This window comes from Kogia breviceps, chromosome 13, assembly GCF_026419965.1.
Source record: "Kogia breviceps isolate mKogBre1 chromosome 13, mKogBre1 haplotype 1, whole genome shotgun sequence".
In the NCBI taxonomy this organism is placed as follows: Eukaryota; Metazoa; Chordata; class Mammalia; order Artiodactyla; family Physeteridae; genus Kogia; species Kogia breviceps.
Window position 1 is genome coordinate 66,689,379 of NC_081322.1, and position 18,304 is coordinate 66,707,682.

The window sequence follows — 18,304 nt, forward strand, 5'->3', positions numbered from 1 at the left end:
CTCAATATTTCTTGAGTCAATGAATCACTAAATTACAGAAGTTCTTAACAACTGATACTACTCACATCTGCTGAGCACATTCCTCGCATCCCAGGACACGGGTTCTGGCCAGGAACCATAACAGAGAAGGCAAGAGGGTGGTCCTCCTCTGAAGGGGTGGCCTCTCTAAGTAGAAAGCCTTCACAGCTGACTAGATGAGGAATTTTCCCATGTGCATCCAGCAGTCTTTCCACCCACAGCGAGAATAGGAAAGTGGAATCCTGTTCTGAAATAGTTAACAGAGAAGAACAGCAGAAAACAGTGAATCTTTTATTTCTTCATATTACTTTCTTCTTCAGTCCCAAACCTTCTCCCATATTTACTCTTCAGATAACCCAGTATTCAATTATCTGATAATTTAACAAGATTTGGAAAGAAAAAATTCCTTAAGAATACTCAGGTTTCCAAAGAGAAGTAGTGAAGGCATATTAAATAATGTCAAATGAAATCATTTGGATCAGAATCCGAGAAGTGGCTACTGTTTTCTAAGTCACTTCTCCCATTGTCTGTTAATAGAGCAGCATGGCCACAGCAGCAGCCCTGACAGGAGAAGTCCCAATTAGTTTCCTGTTCCTGCATGGTTTAGAATATGTACCAAACAGACGTCTAAAGCAGAGAAGGCCTCTTACAAACGTAGCCCCTTTTTATGTACTCTTAACTAACATTAAATGTCAGTCCTTGCTATTTGGAGTGTAATGACCTGTCACGTGGCAGAAGCAGTAGTGTTATTACTATTCGTGCCAGCAGCTAACTTTTATTGAGTATTTACTCTTCTGTTCTAATGCTTTGCATATGTCAATACACACATATTAATTCATTTAATTCTCTCAACAAACATACCGGTAGGAAATCATTACCAACGTCATTTTAAAGGTGAAAAAATGAGTAGAAAGAGTGAGCCACTTGCCGAAGGCCATCCAGCTGATCCCTGGCGGAGGCAGGTCGAGGATGGTGGCACTCTGACCTGTACCTTTGTATACGTGTGCAGGTGTTTATGTTGGACACCCAGAGCTCCCCAAAGACTCCAAACAACTTTGATCATGCTCAGTCCTGTCAGCTCATTATTGAACTGCCTCCTGATGAGAAGCCAAATGGACACACCAAGAAAAGGTAAGCAGCCAAGTGCTTATAAATAGGAAAGTTCATTTATTCCCAGCTCTTACTCATTGTAATTCAAGCTTCAGCCAAGAATACTGAAAACAGTTGTGGAGTCACTTAGCAAAAACTTGTTAGCATTTTAACCAAATTTCCCACATTTCACATGTGTTCGTTTGCTAGGGCTGCCATGACAAAGTACACAGATGGGGTGGCTTAAACAACAGGAATTTAATTTCTCACAGTTCCGGAGCCTAGAAGTCCCAGATCAGGGTGTCAGCCATGTTGGTTTCTTCTGAGGCCTCCCTCCTTGGCTTCTAGGTGAATGTCCGTTCCCTGTGTCTTTGCGTGGTCTTTCCTTTTTTTATGTCTTTGTGCAAATTTCCTCCTCTTAGGAGGACACCAGTCATATTGGATTAAGGCCCGTCCTAATGCCCTCATTAAACCAATTATTTCTTTAAAGGCCCTTTTTCCAAGTATACATTCTGTGATACTGTGGATTAGGACTTCCATGTATGAATTTGGGTGGGGGGACACAACTCACTGTATCTATAGCATCATACATATCATAATCCTTTTTAGAAAAATATGAGGCCTGATTCATATTGTTTCAGTGAGAAATACATCATTACCTTCTCATGAGCAGTACAGCTGTTAGGATACAGAAAGCTCAGTGCATGCCACAGGAAACTTGCTCTTTTTAAATACTATCATCCTGCCCAAAAAACATTGTTCCTAGAGTTTAAGATGAAGCCAGTGACTGAAAGTTCCCATTTTAAAACTCCTGACACACTAATAAAAATGATGATAAGTATTTGAGTGCAATAGATGAAGTACAGGGAGTAGGCAATCCACTTCCACTTGGGAGACTGTGAAGCAAGGGAGCTGGAATCAAAACCAGGTCTAGCTGAGCACAATGCCTGTGTCCTTTACCATTTCCATGTTAGGGAGAGAGTGTGATTTTTCCAAAAGTTACCAGGTAGCATAGCAGTTTGATTAATATACCTGTTTGGGTGACATTTCCAGGTACTAATTATTTTTAGTCAAGTGTGTGTGGTACATACAGAAGACTATGTGGAAGGATCAAAGGTTATCAAGCATGAATAAAAAGTGAAATAACTATGAACCTGCCGCTGCACCTCAGAAGTAGAACTTTACCAATATCCCACGAATTCCTCCCAATTCTGTGCCCTGCTTCCCTCCACTGCCGATCACTCCAAAGTGTTGGGCATTTTTATCTATTCTGCATACCAACGATTGTGCACTCCTTTCCACAGCTTTAAGTGTTGATCTACTTTCAAATTTCAGTTCTTTTCTTACCTGTTTTCCTTTATTTTATATATTTCTAGTCCCTTCAGCCAATGATTCCTACTAAAACAATTTTTGAAGTAAAAGGAGAAAAGGGGGGAGAGGAATACTAAGCTGAATTCACATTATAAATAAAACACAGGAAAAATAGGATCACCTAATATTCCTATGTTACTGGTTTAACGGTTTTAAAAGGTTAAGATTTAAAAATTTATCACCATGGTTCCTCAGTTTACTTAGTACTTTTAATAGACAATTACCCCCTCAATGAAATTCAGTAAAACAGGAAAAGCACAAATTCTTTAGTAGAAGCCACTATGCCTTAAAACATCCTCTAAAATTCTTTAAGTGTTTTGCGTTGTTGGATTTGACTCATTCACAGGGGCAATTCTTAGCATAGAAGGGAGGAGAAGATGAGTTAGACGTAAGAAAAGTTTGTGCATCTTCTGGTCAGGTGTGTCCTCAGAGGTCCACATTAAAATCACCCGTGGGGGAAAAAAGACTGGAACTAAAACCAGATTGCAACATTTAAGTAAAGAGAAATCTGGGTTTGTTTGTTTGTTTTAACATCTTTACTGGAGTATAATTGCTTTACAATGGTGTGTTAGTTTCTGCTTTATAACAAAGTGAATCAGTTATACATATACATATGTCCCCATATCTCTTCCCTCTTGTGTCTCCCTCCCTCCCACCCTCCCTATCCCACCCCTCTATGTGGTCACAAAGCTGATCTCCCTGTGCTATGTGGCTGCTTCCCACTAGCTAGCTATTTTACGTTTGGTAGTGTATATATATGTCCATGCCACTCTCTCTCTTTGTCACAGCTTACCCTTCTCCCTCCCCATATCCTAATGAAACTTAAAAGCTTCTGCACAGCAAAGGACACCATAAACAAGACCAAAAGGCAACCCTCAGAATGGGAGAAAATATTTGCAAATGAAGCAACTGACAAAGGATTAATATCCAAAATTTACAAGCAGCTCAATATCAAAAAGACAGACAACCCAATCCAAAAATGGGCAGAAGACCTAAATAGACATTTCTCCAAAGAGGATATACAGACTGCCAACAAACACATGAAAGAATGCTCAACATCATTAATCATTAGAGAGAGAAATGCAAATCAGAACTACAATGAACTATCATCTCACACCAGTCAGAATGGCCATCATCAAAAAAATCTAGAAACAATAAATGCTGGAGAGGGTGTGGAGAAAAGGGAACCCTCTTGCACTGTTCATGGGAATGTAAATTGATACAGCCACTATGGAGAACAATATGGAGGTTCCTTAAAAAATTAAAAATAGAACTACCATACGACCCAGCAGTCCCACTCCTGGGCATATACCCAGAGAAAACCATAATTTAAAAAGAGTCATGTACCACAATGTTCATTGCAGCTCTATTTACAGTAGCCAGAACATGGAAGCAACCTAAGTGTCCATCAACAGATGACTTCTGAAGGTTGTGCTTCCTACTTCAGGAGTCCAGGCTGCCAGTAGGATGGGGTTGAAGTGTCAGAGCCACTGCTCAAGGAGACCATTTCTTCCAGGCACCTGCACTCATTACTAATCTGGTTTTGGTTATTTTGGTTTGTTTTGAATGCTTCTCTCTGCATACATTTGCCCTGGGACAAGAAGATGAGAAAGGCACTGCCCTGTCCCTTGAAGATTTATGGTATAGTGGGGAGGCCAGCCCAGTGATAAGTGACAGGATTTCCCTTCTTAATTAGGGTCCTGTAGTTGTGGACATGAAACACTAGACCAAATTGGTGGCTTTCACAGCCTGCTTCTTCAAAAGAGTGCATATTCAAGTCTCCTAATACCTCAAGTAACTTCTATGGTGGGGGAATTGGGAGGGGTTGGGGAGTTACCATTTAACAGGTTCAGAGTTTCTGTTTGTGATGATGAAAAAGTTCTAGAAATAGATAGTGGTGATGGTTACACAACATTGTGCATGTACTTAATGCTACTGAACTTTTAAAAATGGTTAAAATGGTAACATCAGGTTATATATATTTTACCACAAAATAGTTGCTTAAGTGATATGTTAGAAGGGGTTGCTGTTTGTGAGTGACAGATCTTTGTACATATTCCATTTTTGCTGAAAGTACGATGTTTTCTTTGAGAGACCACTACACAAAGGTCAAGGTCAACCTTTAAAAAATGTATGGGAGGATTTTTGTTCTTTTTTTGCTAGTTAAAATATTTTTCCTGATAGTTACAAAAGTAATTTTTAAATTCATGGTCTTAAAAAATGGTACAAATGAACTTATTTACAAAACAGAAATAGAGTCACAGATGTAGTAAACAAACTAATGGTTACCAGGGGGAAAGGGAGGGGGTAGAGGGAGATTGGGATTGACATATACACACTACTATATATAAAATAGGTAACTAATAAGATAGCACAGGGAACTCAATACTCTGTAATGACCTATATGGGAAAAGAATCTTAAAAGGAGATAAGTATATATGTAATATGTATGAGATATAGTCACTGATGCACTTTGCTGTACACCTGAAACTAACATGACATTGTAAATCAACTATACTCCAATAAAAAAAATTTTTTAAGTATTAATGTAACAGTTGAACTTTTGAAATCAGTAGTATGAATGAGTTGTAATTTTGTCATTATCCAGTTATGGGAATTAGTTTGCAACATCATGGCATAAGCTATTTTCATGAAATTCTAAGAGCAGTGAAAAGAATGGGAAACCATGAACCCAAAACCACATTGGTGGATTAAAATGTTGAAATTGGAATTGAGAATGTTTTCTTAGTACAGGAATCCAGCCAAACAAAAGGGGCTGAATCACCAAAATGTGAGTATTCACTTCTAATGTTGCCTTATCGGGGCTGTGCCCTGATTAGGAAGTTGTCATGACTGGCGGGTTGCACCTGCTTTCTCAACCAGGAGATCTGGCCAGATGTCTAGGGAGCATTCACCCTCTCCCACCTCCCCCAACTGTGCATCCAAGGCCCACAAACAAGTCCCACGTCTGTGCTGGCAGAAAAGGATGCAGAAAGGAATTAGCCTGTGCTGAGTGAATGCTGTTTTCGCTCCTAGGTTTGTTTTAGAAGGCTGCAAATTAAATTAGCAATTTCTTTAATTTCTTTCTTTGAAAATATTAGCCCCATAATACCTCTAAAGTTAAACTTTTCAGTGTTTAGACCTTCTCTATCTCACACACTGGAAGCACTAAAGCTTTTATACATATGTACCTAAAGCATTAACATTTTTAATCCTGGAAAACTGGTTAGGTGCCTATAAACCAACTTCAATAAGATTCTGAAAGCTTTGGGTTTGAAGATGGTGGAGTAGGAGGACATGAGCTCACCCCTTCTTATGGAAAAACCAAAATCACAACTAACTGCTGAACAACCACTGAGAAATAAATGCTGGAACCTACCAAAAAAGACACCCTACATCCAAAGACAAAGAAGAAGCCACAATGAGACAGTAGGAGGGGCACAATAGTGATAAAATCAAATCCCATATACACCGGGTGGGCAACCTACAAACTGAAAAACAGTTATACCACAGAAGTTCTCGCACAAGAGTGATAGGTCTGAGGCCCACATCAGGCTCCCCAGCCTGGGGGTCTGGCAACAGGAGGAGGAGCCCCCAGAGAATCTGGCTTTGAAGGCCAGTGGGGTTTGATCACAGGAATTCCACAGGACTGGGGGAGACAGAAACTCCACTCTTGGAGGTCGCACACAGGGTCTCGTGCACAGTACCCAGGGAAAAAAGCAGAGACCTCATAAAACACTGGCCCAACTTACCTGCTAGTATCGTAGGGTCTCCTGCAGAGTTGGGGGTGGGGGGGTGGCTGTGGTTCACTGCAGGGACAAGGACACTGGTGGCAGCAGTTCTGGTGAATATTCATTGGCATGAGCGCTCTTGGAGGCTGCCATTTTCTCACCAAAACCTAGCCCCACCCAACAGCCTGTAAGGCTCCAGTGCTGGGATGCCTCAGGCCAAACAACCAACAGGGAAGGAACACAACCCCACCCATCAGCAGGCAGGCTGCTTAAAGTCTTCCTGAATAAATAGCTGCCCGATGAACACACCCCCTGACATGGCCCTGCCCACCAGAGGGAAAAGATCCAGCTCCACCCACCAGTGGACAGGTACCAGTCCCTCCCACCAGGAAGCCTGCACAGGTCTCTTAGCCTCATCCACCAGGGGGCAGACAGCAGAAGCAAGAAGGACTACAACCCTGCAGCCAGTGGAATAGAAACTGCAATTACGGAAAGTCAGACAAAATGATATGGCAGAGGAATATGTCCCAGATGAAAGAACAAGATAAAGCCCCAGAAGAACAACTAAGCGAAGTGGAGCTAGTCAATCTACCTAAAAAAGAATTCAGAGTAATGATAGTAAAGATGATCCAAGATCTTGAAAAAAGAATAGAGGCACAGATCGAGTAGATACAAGAAACAAAGACCTAGAAGAACTAAAGAACAAACAAACAATATAATAGATGAAATGAAAAATACCCTAGAAGGAATCAATAGAATAACTGAGGCAGAAGAACAGATAAGTGAGCTGGAATATAGAATGATGGAAATCACTGCTGTAGAACAGAATAAAGAAAAAAGAATGAAAAGAAAGGAGGACAGCCTAAGAGACCTCTGGGTCAACATTAAATGCATCAACATTCACATTATAGGGGCCCCAGAAGGAGAAGAGAAAGGACCTAAGAAAATATTTGAAGAGATAAGCTAAAAACTTCCCTAACATGGGAAAAGAAACAGTCACCCAAGTCCAGAAAGTTCAGAGTCCCAGGCAGGATAAACCCAAGGAGGAACACACTGAGACACATAGTAATGAAACTGACAAAAATTAAAGAAAAAATATTAAAAGAAACAAGGGAAAAGAAACAACCTATAAGGGAATTCCCATAAGGTTATTAGCTGATTTCTCAGCAGAAACTCTGCAGGCCAGAAGGGAGTAGGATTATATATTTAAAGTGATGGAAGGGAAAAACCTACAACCAAGAATATTCTACCCAGCAAGACTCTCATTCAGATTTGGCAGAGAAATCAAAGGCTTTACAGACAAGCAAAAGCTAAGAGAAATCAGCACCACCAGACCAGCTTTGCGACAAATGCTAAAGGAACTTCTCTAAGCAGAAAAGAAAAAGCCACAACTAGAAACACGAAAATTATGAATGGAAAAGTTCACTGGTAAAGGCAAACATACAGTAAAAATAGGAAATAATCTGCACACAAATATGATATGAAAACCAGCAATTGTGAGAAGAGGAGATCACAAATGCAGGATATTGGAAATGCATTTGAAATTAAAAGAATGGCAACTTAAAACAATCTTGCTTTTATATAGACTTCTATATCAAAAACCTCATGGTAACTGCAAACCGAAAATCTACAGTAGATACACACACAAAAAAGAAAAAGTAATCCAAACACAATACTAAAGTTAGTCATCAAATCACAAGAGAAGAGAACAAAAGAGGAAGGGAAGAAAAAGCACCTACAAAAACAAATTCAAAACAATTAAAATGGCAATAAGAATATACATATCAATAATTACTTTAAATGTAAACGGATTAAATGCTCCAACCAAAAGACACAGACTGGCTGAATGGATACAAAACCAACACATGTATATATGCCGTCTACAGGAGACCCACTTCAGACCTAGGAACACATAGAGACTGAAAGTGAGTGAATGGCAAAATGTATTCCATGCAAATGGAAATCAAAAGAAAGCTGGAGTAGCAATATTTATATAAGACAAAATAGACTTTAAAGATTGTTACAAGAAACAAAGAAGGACACTACATAATGATCAAGGAATCAATCCAAGAAGATATAACAATGGCAAATATATATGCACCCAACCTAGTATCTGCCTTATATATTGAGGTGCTCCTAACAGCCATTAAAGAGAAAACAACAGTAACATAATAATAGTGGGGGACTTTAACATCCCACTTACATCAATGGGCAGATCATCCAGACAGAATATAAATAAGGGAACACAGGCTTTAAATGACACATTGAACCACAAGGATTTAACTGATATTTATAGAGCATTCCATCCAAAAGCAGCAGAATACACATTCTTTTCAAGTGCACATGGAACATTCTCCAGGACTGATCACATGCTGAGCCACAAAGCGAGTCTTGGTAAATTTAAGAAAATTGAAATCATATCAAGCATCTTTTCCGACCACAATGCTATGCGATTAGAAATCAACAACAAGAAAAAAACTGTTAAAAAACACAAACACATAGAGGCTAAACAATATGCTACTAAACAACGAATGGATCACTGAAGAAATCAAAGAGGAAATCAAAAAAGACCTAGAGACGAATGAAAATGAAAACATGATCATCTAAAACCTATGGGACTCAGCAAAACAAGTTCTAACAGGGAAGTTTATAACAATACAATCTTACATCAGGCAACAAGAAAAATCTCAAATAAACAACCTAACCTTACACCTAAAGGAACTAGAGAAACAAGAACAAAAATCCCCAAAGTTAGTAGAAGGAAAGACATCATAAACATCAGAGCAGAAATAAATGAGATACAGACAAAGGAAACAATAAAAAGATCAATGTAACTAAAAGCTGGTTCTTTGAGAAGATAAAAAAATTTGATAAACCTTTAGCCAGACTCATCAAGAAAGAGAGGGAAGAGAGCTCAAGTCAATAAAATTAGAAATGAAAAAGGAGAAGTTACAACAGATACCACAGAAATACAAAGGACCATAAGAGACTATTATAAGCAACTATTTGCCAATAAAATGGACAACCTGGAAGAAATGGACAAATTCTTATAAAGGTACAATCTCCCAAGGCTGAACCAGGAAGAAATAGAAAATATGAAAAGACCAATCACAAGTACTGATATTAAAACTGTGATTAAAATACTCCCAACAAAATACCAGGGCCAGATGGCTTCACAGGTGAATTCTACCAAACAGTTAGAGAAGAGCTAACACCCATCGTTCTCAAACTCTTCCAAAAAATTGCAGAGGAAGGAACACTCCCAAACTCATTCTATGAGGCCACCATCACCCTGATACGAAAACCAGACAAAGATACAACAAAAAAAAAAAAAAGAAAGAAAATTAAAGGCCAATATCACTGATGAACATAGGTGCAAAAATCCTCCACAAAATACTAGCACACCAAATCCAACAATACATTAAAAGGATCATCCACCATGATAAAGTGGGATTTATCCCAGGGATAAAAGGTTTTTTCAATATCCGCAAATCAATCAGTGTGATACACTCCATCAACAAATTGAAGAATAAAAACGATATGATCACCTCAATAGATGCAGAAAAAGCTTTTGACAAAATTCAATACCCATTTATGATTTTTAAAATCTCCAGACAGTGGGCATAGAGGGAACATACCTCAACATAATAAAGGCCATATATGACGAACCTACAGCTAAAATCAGAGCCAACAGTGAAAAACTGAAAGCATTTCCTGTAAGATCAGGACAAGGAATCACTTTTATTCAACATAATTTTGGAAGTCCTAGCCACAGCAATCACAAGAAAAAGAAATAAAGGGAATCCAAATTGGAAAAAAGAAGTAAAACTGCCACTGATTGCAGATAACATGATACTATACATAGAAAATCCTAAAGATGATACCAGAAAACTACTAGAGCTCATCAATGAAATTGGTAAAGTTGCAGGATACAAAATAAATACAGAGAAATCTGTTGCATTTCTGTACACTAACAACAAACGGTCAGAAAGCAAAATTAAAGAAACAATCCCACTTACCATCAAAAAGAATAAAATACCTAGGAATAAACCTACCTAAGAAGGCAAAGGACCTATACTCTGAAAACTATGACACTGATGAAAGAAATTGAAGATGACATAAACAGATGGAAAGCTATACCATGTTCTTGGATTGGAAGACTCAATAGTGTCAAAATGACTATACTACCCAAGGCAATCTACAGATTCAGTGCAATCCCTATCAGATTACCAATGGCACTTTTCATAGGACTAGAACAAAAACATTTTAAATCTGTATAGACACACAACAGACCCCGAATAGCCAAAGCAATCCTTTTTAAAAAAATTATTTATTTATTCATTTATTTAATTTTTGGCTGCATTGGGTGTTCGCTGCCGCATGTGGGTTTTCTCAAGTTGCTGAGAGCGGGGACTACTTTTCGTTGTGGTGGGCAGGCTTCTCAGTGCGGTGGCTTCTCTTGTTGCAGAGCACGGGCTCTAGGCATGTGGGCTTCAGTAGTTGTGGCTCGTGGGCTCTAGAGTGCAGCCTTAGTAGTTTTGGTGCACGGGTTTAGTTGCTCCACAGCATGTGGGATCTTCCCAGACCAGGGCTCCAACCTGTGTCCCCTGCATTGGCAGGCAGATTCTTAACCACTGCACCACCAGGGAAGCCCCAAAGCAATTTTGAGAAAGATAAACAGAGCTGGAGGAATCAGGCTCCCAGACTTCAGACTATACTACAAAGCTACAGTCATCAAAACAGTATGGTACTGGCACAAAAACAGAAATATAGATCAACAGAACAGGATAGAAAGCCAGAAACAAACCCACACAACTATAGTCAATTAATCTACAACAAAGGAGGCAAGACTATGTAACTGAGAAAAGAATCTCTTCAAAAAATGGTGCTGGGGAAACTGGACAGCTACATGTAAAAAAATGAAATTAGAACATTCTTTAACACCATACACAAAAATAAACTCAAAATGGATTAAAGACCTAAATCTAAGACCAGATACTATAAAACTCTTAGGGGAAGATATAGGCAGAACACTCTTTGACATAAATTGCAGCAATATCTTTTTCATTCTGTCTCCTACAATAATGGAAATGAAATGAAAAATAAACAAATGGGACCTAATTAAACTCAAAAGATTTTGCACAGCAAAGGAAACCATAAACAAAAGGACAACCCACAGAATGGGAGAAAATATTTGCAAACAATGCGACCAACAAGGGATTAATTTCCAAAATTTACAAATGGCTCATGTGGCTCAATATTGAAAAAAATAAACAACCCAATCATAAAATGGGCAGAACACCTAAATAGACATTTCTCCAAAGAAGACATACAGATTGTCAGGAAGCACATGAAAAGATGCTCAAGATCTCTAATTATTAGAGAAATGCAAATCAAGACTACAATGAGATATCACCTCACACCTGTCAGAATGGCCATTATCAAAAAGTCTACAAACAATAAATGCTGGAGAGGGTGTGGAGAAAAGGGAACCCTCCTACACTGTTGGTGGGAATGTAAATTGGTACAGCCACTATGGAGAACAGTATGGATGTTCCTTAAGAAACTGAAAATAGAGCTATGATCCAGCAATCCCACTCCTGGGCATATATCCAGGGAAAAATGGTTTGAAAGGATACATGCACCCCATTGTTCATTGCAGTGCTGTTTACAATAGCCACGGCATGGAAACATTCATCTGTGCATTGACAGATGAATGGATAAAGAAGATGTGGTACATATATACAATGGAATATTACTCAGCCATTAAAAAGAATGAAATAGGGGCTTCCCTGGTGGCACAGTGGTTGAGAGTCCGCCTGCAGATGCAGGAGACACGGGTTCGTGCCCTGGTCCGGGAAGATCCCACATGCCGCGGAGCGGCTAGGCCCGTGAGCCATGGTCACTGAGCCTGCACATCCGGAGCCTGTGCTCCACAGCGAGAGAGCCCACAACAGTGAGAGGCCCGCATACCAAAAAAAAAAAAAAAAAATTTATAAAATTGTTCTATTTGTTTCCTAAGTCTTATTGAGAATCATTAACTCAATATCATAATATTAATTCTATAGCTCCCAGATTTTTAAAGTGTCAGGAATTCCATTAATCATGATTAAAATTGTCATCTTGTAATGCCCCAAGAAATTTGTCCTTTTTGAAGAAAGACATTAAAATACAAGTAGCTTACTTTGTAATTTTGCCTAGTCATTCTGTTTGTGTAAGGTCTGAATTGCTTTAAGGTAACTCATGTAAGGCAACTGGCTACTAATCGATGCCTTTCTTTTCATTTGAAGTGTTTCCTTCAGGGAAATTGTGGTGAGTTTACTATCCCATCAAGTGTTACTACAGAACTTATATGATATCTTGTTAGAAGAGTTTGTCAAAGGCCCCTCTCCTGGGGAGGAGAAAATCCAAGTGCCAGAAACCAAGCTGGCTGGCTTCCTCAGATACATCTCCATGCAGAACTTGGCCGTCATCTTTGACCTGCTGTTAGACTCCTACAGGACTGCCAGAGAGTTTGACACCAGCCCTGGGTTGAAGTGCCTGCTGAAGAAAGTGTCTGGCATCGGGGGCGCTGCCAACCTCTACCGCCAGTCTGCCATGAGTTTTAACATTTATTTCCATGCACTGGTCTGTGCTGTTCTCAGCAACCAGGAAACCATCACTGCTGAGCAAGTGAAGAAGGTCCTTTTTGAGGACGATGAGAGGAGCACAGATTCCTCCCAGCAGTGTTCATCAGAAGATGAAGACATTTTTGAGGAGACCGCCCAGGTGAGCCCCCCTAGAGGCAAGGAGAAGAGGCAGTGGAGAGCTCGGATGCCCTCACTCAGTGTCCAGCCCGTCAGCAACGCGGACTGGGCGTGGCTGGTCAAGAGGCTTCACAAGCTGTGCATGGAGCTGTGTAATAACTACATCCAGATGCACTTGGACCTGGAGAACAGTATGGAGGAGGCACCCATCTTCAAGAGCGACCCTTTCTTCATCCTCCCCTCCTTCCAGTCGGAGTCATCCACCCCGTCCACTGGGGGCTTCTCGGGGAAAGACACGCCTTCCGAGGATGACCGCAGTCAGGCCCGGGATCACGCGGGCGAGCCGCTGAGCCTGAGGGGCACCAGCGGGGAAATGCTGCTGCTGCCCCCGAGCCCCAAGGTGGAGAAGAAGGACCCCAGCCGCAAGAAGGAGTGGTGGGAGAACGCCGGCAACAAAATCTACACCATGGCAGCCGACAAGACCATCTCAAAGCTGATGACCGAGTACAAGAAGAGGAAACAACAGCATAACCTGCCCGCCTTCCCCAAAGAGGTCAAGGTGGAGAAGAAGGGAGAGCCGCTGGGGCCCAGGGGCCAAGGCTCCCCGCTGCTCCAGCGGCCCCAGCACCTGATGGACCAGGGGCAGATGCGGCACTCCTTCAGCGCGGGCCCCGAGCTGCTGCGCCAGGAGAAGAGGCCCCGCTCGGGCTCCACCGGCAGCTCCCGGAGTGTCTCCGCAAGGGACGCGGAAGCCCAGATCCAGGTGGGTACCCGCCCCCCGCCGGAGGATGCAAGGGTCCACAGCCGACCATGCAGGAGGGAAGCTGGGTATCAGTGACGCACCTGTGCCCCTCAGGGTGCACTCAGACACGTTATGAGCCTCCAAAGTCAGGGGACTGCCTGCCCCTAAGGCATAGGATCCATCAGTATATCCTTGTGAAACTGAAATTGTATTCTCATATAATTTCAGGAATTGTTTTTATGGGTTATAACAGATACTACTGAGAATTAGGAACCCACCTGTGTAAATAAGATGACGCCAAAGCTTAGAAAATGGATGGACTTAAAACCCAGGACTCAATGCCAGTTAATCATTTGAAGATAGCCCTGAAGCAATTCTGTAGTTATGAAGAATTATGTAAAGGGAAAAGGCAAAGTGCATATTATGTGGTTATTCCAATGAATTGTTTTTCTAGCCCATCCTGAGCACATAAAAATTCTCATTTTCAGAGTGTTCCTATTCCTTTATGTAATTAATATTTGCAATTCTATGGTACCTCCCAAAAATGAGCTTGAGAAGTAAAGAAGAGGGGCACTGTTTCATTCAATTTAAGAAAAGATGAGATGGGAAAAGAGAGAAGGATCTAAACTCGTGGAGAGCCCTTTAAAAGTAATCTGGATGTTTATTTTAAGTTGTAGATTCCTGTTGCAGGCATAGTAAGATAGGAACTCTTGGGTCCTAGGATTCTATGGACCTATACAGGAATGTATTGTTAGAATGAACATAAATTTAGAATTAGTATGAATCTTGCAAGATTCTTTTTTCCTCTGATGTATCTTGAACATAGAACTAAACTTCATAGTTCAGAATACACAAAAATCATAAATCATCTTAGACTGTATTTGTAAAAGTATCCAGTCAAACTGAGATGTAAAGTTATTCTTTAACAGATGACCTTCTTGACAAATAACAAAACTTAATTGCTTTTTCATGTCTTGGAGATTTGCTTATGATTTCAAAAAGACCTATTCCAAGTTTTCTAGACATTAGAGAGACTGCTGATTAAAAATGTCATATGGCCTATGAAAGATCTCATCATGAGAAGGCAAGAGAGTTTTTAAAAATCTGAGGAGTAAGATTTTTGTATCTTGTAAAAGTTGGAAATAATGTATTCCTAATGTGAAATGAGTCTCTGCTAGTCCTTTTATATATATATATATATATATATATATATATATATATATGAACTTAAACTGATGTTTTATTATAAGTGCATTAAATTAGTAAAGACTACATTTATTGAAGCCTAAAGCCTGAGAAAACTCATTTGCACATTAGCCACACTTAAGAGTACAAATGAAACTGCTGGAGAAAACTGCTGATGCTCTAAATTCCTTTCTCTTAGGCATGGACCAACATGGTGCTAACAGTTCTCAATCAGATTCAGATCCTTCCAGACCAGACCTTCACAGCGCTCCAGCCAGCAGTGTTCCCATGCATCAGCCAGCTGACCTGTCACGTGACTGACATCAGAGTTCGCCAGGCCGTGAGAGAATGGCTCGGCAGAGTGGGCCGTGTCTATGACATCATCGTGTAGAAGACTCACATTCCATTCCCAAGGAAATAACACTAGGAGGGTTTAGAGTATGTCTGCCAATCCAGCTGATAGCATTTTCCCCACCACCAGCCCCAGTGACTCAGAGAACACCCAGTTGCTCCCTAACTAATCAGCATCGGGGCCATTCTGGATACTAAGTTTGTATCTGGATGGCACAAGTGAAACTCTAAATTTGCACATAATTTCAGAAGACTCTACCTTCCTTGACACATTTCTGAATCTTATCTCCCAATGCTTTGCCTGCAATATTATCCCCAAATGAGTCACTTTCAAGGGCCACTCCTTTGAAAGCATTACATTGATCCATCATTTTAAAAAATACAAATAGCTAAAGAAATATCTGCTGGTAAGTCAAGCTGATGTACACACAGACATGATTACCAGACACGATTAATTGGAGGAAGTACCAGACATGATTAATTGGAGGAAGATTTATATTCTGATTATGAGTTCGGCAGGGAAGAAAACAGTTGGAAAAATGTATTCTTGGGTGTCATAATCAAGAAAGGGATGACTTACTTCCTCTGTAAAATATTCCAGAACATTTCAAAATTGTTCCTAAGTTGTCAAGATTTTCTGGTTGGTATTTGCCAACTTCCTCATGTAAGGTACTATTGTGCCTTCACTTCCCTACTTCTAAAGAAAGGAAATTCTTTCATGGCAGGATTTTAAGTCTGTGGCACGGCAGCCTTTGACACATAGTCCTCAGTGGTATTGGCTGATACGGATAGTGCCAAATGATTTAAGACCGGCCACCCTGACTGTCCCAATAGTCTTTGCTTTTGTTCCCAACACAAAAATGAAAAGGGAAAGAAAAAATGGTGCCTTAGTTCCTTGTTGCACACACATTTCTATGCTCCACAATTATCTGAATATAAGGTATAACATTTTGTCTTTAAGAAAACCAAACAACTCATTTTATATCAACACCCTTGGAAGAAAGGAATTCAAGAATTCACCGTCCAATGAACAGACGTCTCAGGGAAGGGAGCAAGAGGTGTGGGGTTAGGGAGACAGCTGGAAGGGATGGGAAAGGAAGTGATGATGAAATCCTTTTAAATCTGAAAATATTAGACAACAATCGTGTGAAATTATGGTGTCGTTCATACACACTCTAGTCTCAGAAGAAAATAAAACTACAGGAGAAAAGGACACAGGATGAAGTTTAGGAAATGAAGTTTTTCAGTTTAAAATATTTCTCCTCTCTGGCAAGTAGATTTGCCCTCTGTTTGAGGTCTTTTAATTCAGGCATATTTTAAGCAGATATTTATTTTCCTAATTATTACTAGAAAATTAATTTGGAATCTTTATCTTATTATTTACAGTATATTTAATACTTCTTAAATTATAATAGTGATTGAAACTCCTCAGTCAAGCCCACTCACACACATTCTAAAGAGTTAGTTGCTAAGACATACGTTTTAATTTTCCCAGCTCCTAAAAATTACTCATAATAGAAAATATTATCCCTAAAACATCAACTCTTATTTAAAACTGACAGCTTTATTCAGTGCTGGTATTTGTAAACTTTGTCTTCCTTAGGAATATGTAACTATCTACAAGGTTAAGAGGAAGACAGGGTTCCCCGATTTATTTAGGCAATCTAAAAGAAAGAACCTTATCACTCGCTGTGCCATCCGGAGATCACCACAGAATTCAGAAGATGTTTTTCCAGTTCCACAAAACACTCTTTCCCTTCAGTTTTTGCTCATTAGACAATAATGCAAGTTTAGAAACAGATCAACAATTTGATGTTAACAAGCAATGAATCGCTGGGATAGCAATGAGTTGTGTTCTGTACTTTAGATTTTTTATATTTTGTAAGTAGATGGGGATGGGGGGAGCTTCAGCAAAGCAGAGTAATTACAAAATGTTTATATCTAGCAACTTTTATAAAGTATAAAAATTCAAAGGAAGCCAGTCTCAATTTATGAAGGTCATGTCCTGGAAGTTGTTAACCGTTTAGAAGTCAGAATTCATGGTCTTGACAGATTCTCTATTGTGGGATTCATGGCTAGCTTATGAAAACAAGTTTACCCCATTCTGTATTCAAACACTGCTCTAGTACCAGCCTAACTATGGGTCCCAAGAATAAAAGATGAGAGGATGTACATCGTTCTCTACCTGCAATTTTGTCAGAGGGTTTTGGTCCCTTCCCGTCATGTTTTCTGTAGACCACCCCTCTGGCCCACAGCAGTCTTCTACCCACCTCCATTCCCAAAACACTGTGCATCACATCCATGTCAGATTTCAGCTGGAAAATTAGCTAAGTCACAGTAATACTTCTCAGAGGTAGTTGCAGTTTTCAAAAAGGACATGGCTTGATGCAAATAATCTCCGAGGAATAGTACACTTCAGGTCATAGCGAAGTCAGTCAAATCTTCCCAGGGGTGAAGAAGAAAGGGACATATGTAAAAACCCTTAGTAGATGAGTGGTCCCTCCCCACACTGCCCCATCAGCCCCTCACTCTCCCTGGTGTCTCAATTTCTGCCTTCCCCCATCTCTTCTTTCATTCCCTCTCATGGTCTCTGAAAGACCAAGGTCAAGACAAGTCTTTGTAGTTACAATAGCTATTACCATATATTTTCGGATCTAAGCAGAGTAAGATTTTTATTGCTTTTAGTTGCCTGTATTTACTGCCCAAAGTGTGTTACCCTCTGGTTGAGATGTATTCTTTTTCTAATATTTTGGTAAAGTGTTCATCTTTTCCAAAGTGAGGAAGCACGCTAGAAAACTCAAAGTGCAAAAGAATTCCTGACTGAATAGCCCAGCCAAGTACACCACACTCTGCAACAGATTCCTCCTTGCCATAGGAGGTCTTAGATTTGATGGAGGGCTACTAAATTGTTCATAGGATCTCTCCTACCTCTTGCATCTCCTGATCAGCTTTGACAGATGCTTAGGCTGTCTCTTTACACCCTCTTGTCATCTCTCCCCTTATGATTATTTTCCTGCCTTCTCCATCAATACAAAACTAGGGCAACTTCTACCACTTTTAGGCTCTTTAAT

General features: G+C 40.1%; 1 protein-coding gene across 3 annotated transcripts in view; it reads left to right on the plus strand.

Annotated features, from left to right (window-relative positions):
- Window positions 1–16,733, plus strand: part of ARFGEF3 (ARFGEF family member 3) — a 184,517-nt gene extending 167,784 nt beyond the window's left edge. For all 3 annotated transcript variants that reach the window (XM_059083390.2, XM_067010901.1, XM_067010902.1), the window contains 3 exons: window positions 1,028–1,149; window positions 12,500–13,718; window positions 15,082–16,733. In XM_059083390.2, coding sequence (XP_058939373.1) covers window positions 1,028–1,149; window positions 12,500–13,718; window positions 15,082–15,273 — 1,533 coding nt within the window. In that variant the 3' untranslated portion in view covers window positions 15,274–16,733. The remainder of the gene's footprint in view (window positions 1–1,027; window positions 1,150–12,499; window positions 13,719–15,081) is intronic.
- Window positions 16,734–18,304: the final 1,571 nt, after the last annotated feature.